This window comes from Gekko japonicus, unplaced genomic scaffold (assembly GCF_001447785.1).
Source record: "Gekko japonicus isolate JY-2015 unplaced genomic scaffold, Gekko_japonicus_V1.1 scaffold3113, whole genome shotgun sequence".
Taxonomy (NCBI): domain Eukaryota; kingdom Metazoa; phylum Chordata; class Lepidosauria; order Squamata; family Gekkonidae; genus Gekko; species Gekko japonicus.
Genome location: NW_015162045.1, coordinates 2,287 through 7,446, shown reverse-complemented (window position 1 = coordinate 7,446; position 5,160 = coordinate 2,287). Strand labels below are relative to the sequence as shown.

General features: G+C 49.7%; 1 protein-coding gene across 1 annotated transcript in view; it reads left to right on the top strand.

The window, feature by feature from the left end:
- The window catches only part of SUPV3L1 (Suv3 like RNA helicase), a 23,119-nt gene extending 19,939 nt beyond the window's left edge, over nt 1-3,180 (top strand). Inside the window, exons 14-15 of the mRNA XM_015405592.1 lie at nt 625-773; nt 2,691-3,180. Coding sequence (XP_015261078.1) covers nt 625-773; nt 2,691-3,168 — 627 coding nt within the window. The 3' untranslated portion in view covers nt 3,169-3,180. The remainder of the gene's footprint in view (nt 1-624; nt 774-2,690) is intronic.
- The last annotated feature ends 1,980 nt before the right edge of the window (nt 3,181-5,160 follow it).

The following is a 5,160-nucleotide window of genomic DNA, read 5'->3' as shown; positions in this document are numbered from 1 at the left end:
TTTACAGCATTTTGTAGAATTAATCAGAGAAGAAAGCAGGTGGCTACAAGATCTACTGTCAGCCATGTGTTACCCAGGAAGGGAATTCCTGGGAAATCGCACAACTTCGCCCTCCTTCCCCTCCCTTCATTCTCTTTGTGCCTGAGCCAAGCCTAAAGGGAACACAATCTTGGAAGCTGACAGTTGGCCAGAGGCCAGCTTCATGAACCAGCCAGGCTGACTTGGCTCCCTCTTCTCTAACAGTGGCCCATATGAAATCCTGCTGATGAGGGTGAGGGAGGAGAGACACCTCTGGTATTCCTTGCTGAAGCCAAGAGTGTGGGACGTGCGATGAAAACCTTTACGTGCTTCAAACAAGCATCTTTGTAATGTGTTTTAATTTTAAAAAACCCTACGTTAAATATATTTTCCTTGCCTTGCTACCTAGTTGAATCTTGTGCACTGAACTAAAGAAGACAAAAATTCTGCTATAAATTATTATGGCTGACCTTGATAAGGGAAGAGTACTTCTCCACAGTGTTTGAGAATATGAAAGAGTAATCTGTATTTGTGATGAAAGTAACTTTGGTTCTTGAGGAAATCCTGCCGATTGCGCCTCAGACTCCTGCATTTTTTATTTTCTAGTTTGCGCGGCAGTTCAGCAGAAATGAGCCGCTGACATTTGACTGGCTGTGCAGACACATTAACTGGCCCCTGACCCCACCCAAGAATATCAAGGACCTTGTTCACCTGGAAGCCGTTCACGATGTCCTCGATCTCTATCTTTGGCTGAGGTATTGAAACGGATGCATGGCTCAGTGTTTCCTAATGAGGGCAGCTTTTGGAACAAGCCTCCAACCGGGGCAAGAGCTGATTCCAGCAGCACTTTCTAACATGATGCAGTCCTCTTCTAGGACGGTACCATTTCAGAAAGTCCAGGGGAAACCACTTGTTCAGATGTCTCCCTGCAAGTGGAAAACTCACACTCCCAGGAACCAGCTCAACCCTTTTCGTTGGTGTGTAACTTTCCATGTGAAGGGGGATTTTGAATCCTCCACATGCAGTTTCTGTGGCACAGTCCCAGCACAGAACTGTAGTGCATCAGAAGCTACATGTTTAAATCACTTCCAGGCTGAAACTATATGGCAGTTGTGTGTTGCATCTCAGAGGCCTGGGACAATGTATATGCAAAGCGTATACCCGTGATCAATGTCTCTGATGAAAACATTCTTTAGATTGGTTTGTTAGACATTCCACTAATGCAGAACAGAAACAAAGTCACTTGGAGGCAGAGAAACAGCTGAGAACCAGTGAGGTATAGTAAGTCTGGAGCACTGGACTTGGGTCAGGGAAGCTTCGGTTCCAATCCCTGCTCAGCTGTGACTCTCACTGGGTCAGGTTACCATCTCTCAGCCTGGCCTACTGGCTCCAGGCTGTAGTGAGGACAAAATGGGGTTACCCTTACCTCTCACCTGAAGAGTCTTCAAAGATACTTGGGGTACCTTCTAATTAATATCCTTGATAGATTGCTTGCATAACTCATTTCCCCTAGATTATGCTTCAGTTTTGTGTGTGTGTGTGTGTGTGTGTTTAGAGAACTGGATGTAACAAGCAGGGATGGGCATGAACCAGCTCATGAACCAAAATACATGAGCAGCGCTGAGCAGCACAGGGTCCGCTCGTCAGTAGTTAGGTTTAAATGGCTGGCTGGCAGCCAGTTTGCCCTTCCCAGGTGATCCCCACCGCCTTTCTTCTGGCTGCGGCAAAGCATGGCCAGGAGAAAGGGGGAAAGGAAGTCCTTTCCTGGGCGATCCCCCCTTTCTCCTGGCCCCAGCAAACTGCGGCCAGGAGAAAGGTGGAAGGAAAAGCCCTTCCAGGGCGGTCCCTGCCCTCTTTCTTCCAGCCGTGGCAAGCCACGGCTGGGAGAAAGGAAGAACCAAACTCACCAGCTTGGTTCAGGTGGGGCCCTTTTGGTTTGATTTGGGGTTTGGTCTATGGGCCACCCCGAACCACTCTTTTAGATTTGTGCCCATCCCTAGTAACAAATCCCTTCTATTAAGCAAGGCATCTTTTTCTGGTAGAGACAGTCATTGGCTCCAACCCAGTATGTTCTTCAATAAATTGCTTTGCTTGTTCTAGGTCGGTGGTCTCCACCCTTTTTGAGCCTGTGAGTGCCTTTGGGATTCTGACAAAGGGTGGTGGATGCAGCCACAAAATGGCTGCTGTAGGAGGTGGAGCTAGCCACAAAATGGCTGCCATCACTTACCTTCAGTCATGCAGTGAAGATCCTTGTGCTGAGGTGACACCTTTTCCCAAGGCAATGTTTATAAAAAACTGCTTAGTCAATCAAAACCTCCAGTGGACAGTCTGAAACCTATCTATGCAAAAGCCCCTCCAGGCCACAGTCACTTTCTAAAAACACTTGGGAGGCACCAGGAGGGGTGTCACCAGGCACCATCATGTCCACGGGCACCTCACTGGGGCTGAAGGTACTACCCAGTGGAAGTGGCAATAGTTTTCTCTAAATTGCTTTTTATTCCTGTATCCCTTTCTTAACTCAAGGATTAGGCAGCTATGTTTTAAAAACCTCATCTGTCATCTCATGGTTAGTGGGATTCAGAGGAGGTTGATACCGGAGGGAATAGCCTTTGACTTTTTAGGATTTCTTTGGTGACCGCTTACCAAATGCACCCATTTGTGTTCTCTTTCAGTTACCGCTTCATGGACATGTTCCCCGACACCAGCCTTGTGAGGGACATCCAGAAGGAGCTGGATGACATCATACAGATTGGGGTGCTCAACATCACGAGGCTGATCAGAGTCTCAGAAGCCACTTCTGGAACTGTGGCGGTTCCGGATGATTTCCCGCTTCAGAGGACTCGCATCGGTGATGGGATGTTGAACGCGGAAGACCTCCCGCAGACCGGCCAAGCATCTTCCCCAAATGATGCAAAGGGCCAAGGGCAGCGAGGAGCAAGGGGGTCCAAAGCGCTGGGCCACAGGTCGGCTGGAGCACAGGTGGAGCCCCTGGGTCGTATCCGGGGTGCTTTAGCTGCTAGACTCATACAGCAGGGACTCCTCACCCAGGAAACGCTGAAGCAGCTGGAGAAAGAGTGGTTAGCGGATCGCGGTGGGAATGCTGGCAGTGCCGCTCAAAACACAGACCCAAAGGGGAAGAAGAGAAAGTGAAATGGTCAATAATGGTACAATAAAAAAGGTTGTTTAGTAATGTTTCAGTTGTGTATTACCAGAAAAATATATAATGCTTTTGCAGCACAAGTCACAAAGGCAGGTCTGCGGCCCGGGGAGCTTGCAGTCCACAGATGGAGTTGACAGAGTGACAGAAGGGGCCGGAGCGTGTGCTAAGGGGTGCCAGGTGGTCAAGAACAGACAGAGTGGGTGAGCTAGATTTGGGGAAGGGAGCCTTGGGTATTAAGCAAGGGATTTAGAAAAGCTGTACTAGTTGCACTTCCAGGAATGCGTGTTGGTCCGAAATGAAAAGGATTACTCCTTTTTGTGTCTGAAAAATCGATCTTCAAACAGTGCAGTACGCTGACTGAGTCATGTCACAAAGTTCAGGCTTGCGCCCCTTACAGTGCAGCATAGGTTGTCGTTTAACTCCGCCGAGGTACATAGTTCATCAGATAAACGGCAATATAAATGATAATCTACAGCTCCACAGGAAATTAGACGAGTAGAACGGTGAGCCAAATTGTTTGCCTTCCTGATGTGCACTTACCTTGGATGGAAGTCCAGCACTGTCTTGAATCATCCTCCATAGGAAGGAAATTCAGTGGTCTGCTTTGGAGTGAAGGGAGGAAAGTGTTAAGGGCTTCTCCCTTCTGTTTTCTGAAGGTGTCTTTTAATTAAAACAAAACAATGCCACTGAAAGCATTCTTTAGCTGTATTCTAGGAACACCTGTCCCATTCATCATACAAAATCAAGGTTATTCTTGAATTAAGACTTTTGCTGCTGCCCACGCACATGGCAGAGGAAGTAGCCCAATAGGTGCCAAAGCACACACCCACCCTTTCCCCTCGGTTGTAATATTCAACCCTTCTCCACAACAGTGTGGGGATCTCACTGCAGAAGAGCACTGTTAGGGGTGAGGAATGACGCTTGAGTCCTGTGGCACCTTTAAGACCAACAAAGCTTTCTGCCTGGTACAAGCTTTCGTGGGCACACTTGGAGGTGCCACCCTGGACTCAAACTTTGTTCTGCTGCTTCAGACCAACACGGCTACCCACCTGAATCTGTCTACACGGGGCGGGGAATGTCTGCTTCGAAGAAGGGCTTCGTTTCTCTGAAGCTGTAGCATGGATCTCCCAAGATGGGGTGTGCTTGCAGGGAGAGCCCATTTCCGAGTGATCACAGTGCAGAGGGGACTTTACTGAGATGAGCTTTGCTGCCTCTGAAGCAAGTGATGTTGCGTTAATGCTGTGCTCTCAACCCACATGCCTGTTAGGCGGCCTCCGAGATACTTGAGACAGATGTTGCGTGTAACGTGTGCCTGTGTCTGTATCCGAGGCCCTGTTTCTTAGACTGGTGTATATCCTTATGCCTGCGCTAGAGGCAAAGAGGGTGGGGAGGTGGACCCAGCAGGAACAGCTGGTACGGAACAGGAGATCCTGGCTGTCTTTACCATTTGGAAGAGCACCATTTGTTGGGGGTGAGTGGCTGTGCGCGCATGGAAGACGGGGGGGAGGGGGCTGGACTTATCAATGTGCAGCTTTTGAGGCCGGCAGCTGAGTGCTTGAGCTACTGGGCAACGGTGTCTGTCTGGGGCCAGTGATGACTGTGGTGAAGGTTGATGGCATCTCGCCCGCCCCGGGGCCACTGAACTGATGAGTCAGAAGTGTTGGGGGTACGGGGCCGCCCTGAGCGGGCTCTGTACAAGGGTCACATCATGCTCTCCTTTGCTGAACTTCCAGTGCTGGGAGCCAGAAAGGCAGAAGCAAGGGCCCCGGCCGTGAGGTGGGAGGCAGGAAGGGGGGGGGAGTGGCAGCTGCAGGAAGGCGAGCAGGCCCTGGGCCAAAAAAGTGCTGGAATCGAGCTCTTGAGCTGCCAGGCCAGCCGCTATGGGGGGTGGGTTTGGAAAGCAAAAAATAAAGTTTTTCTTTTGGGGGGGGAGGGTTTAAACAGCTTGAGGTGAATGATTTGTTGTCTCAAAGATTCGCTTG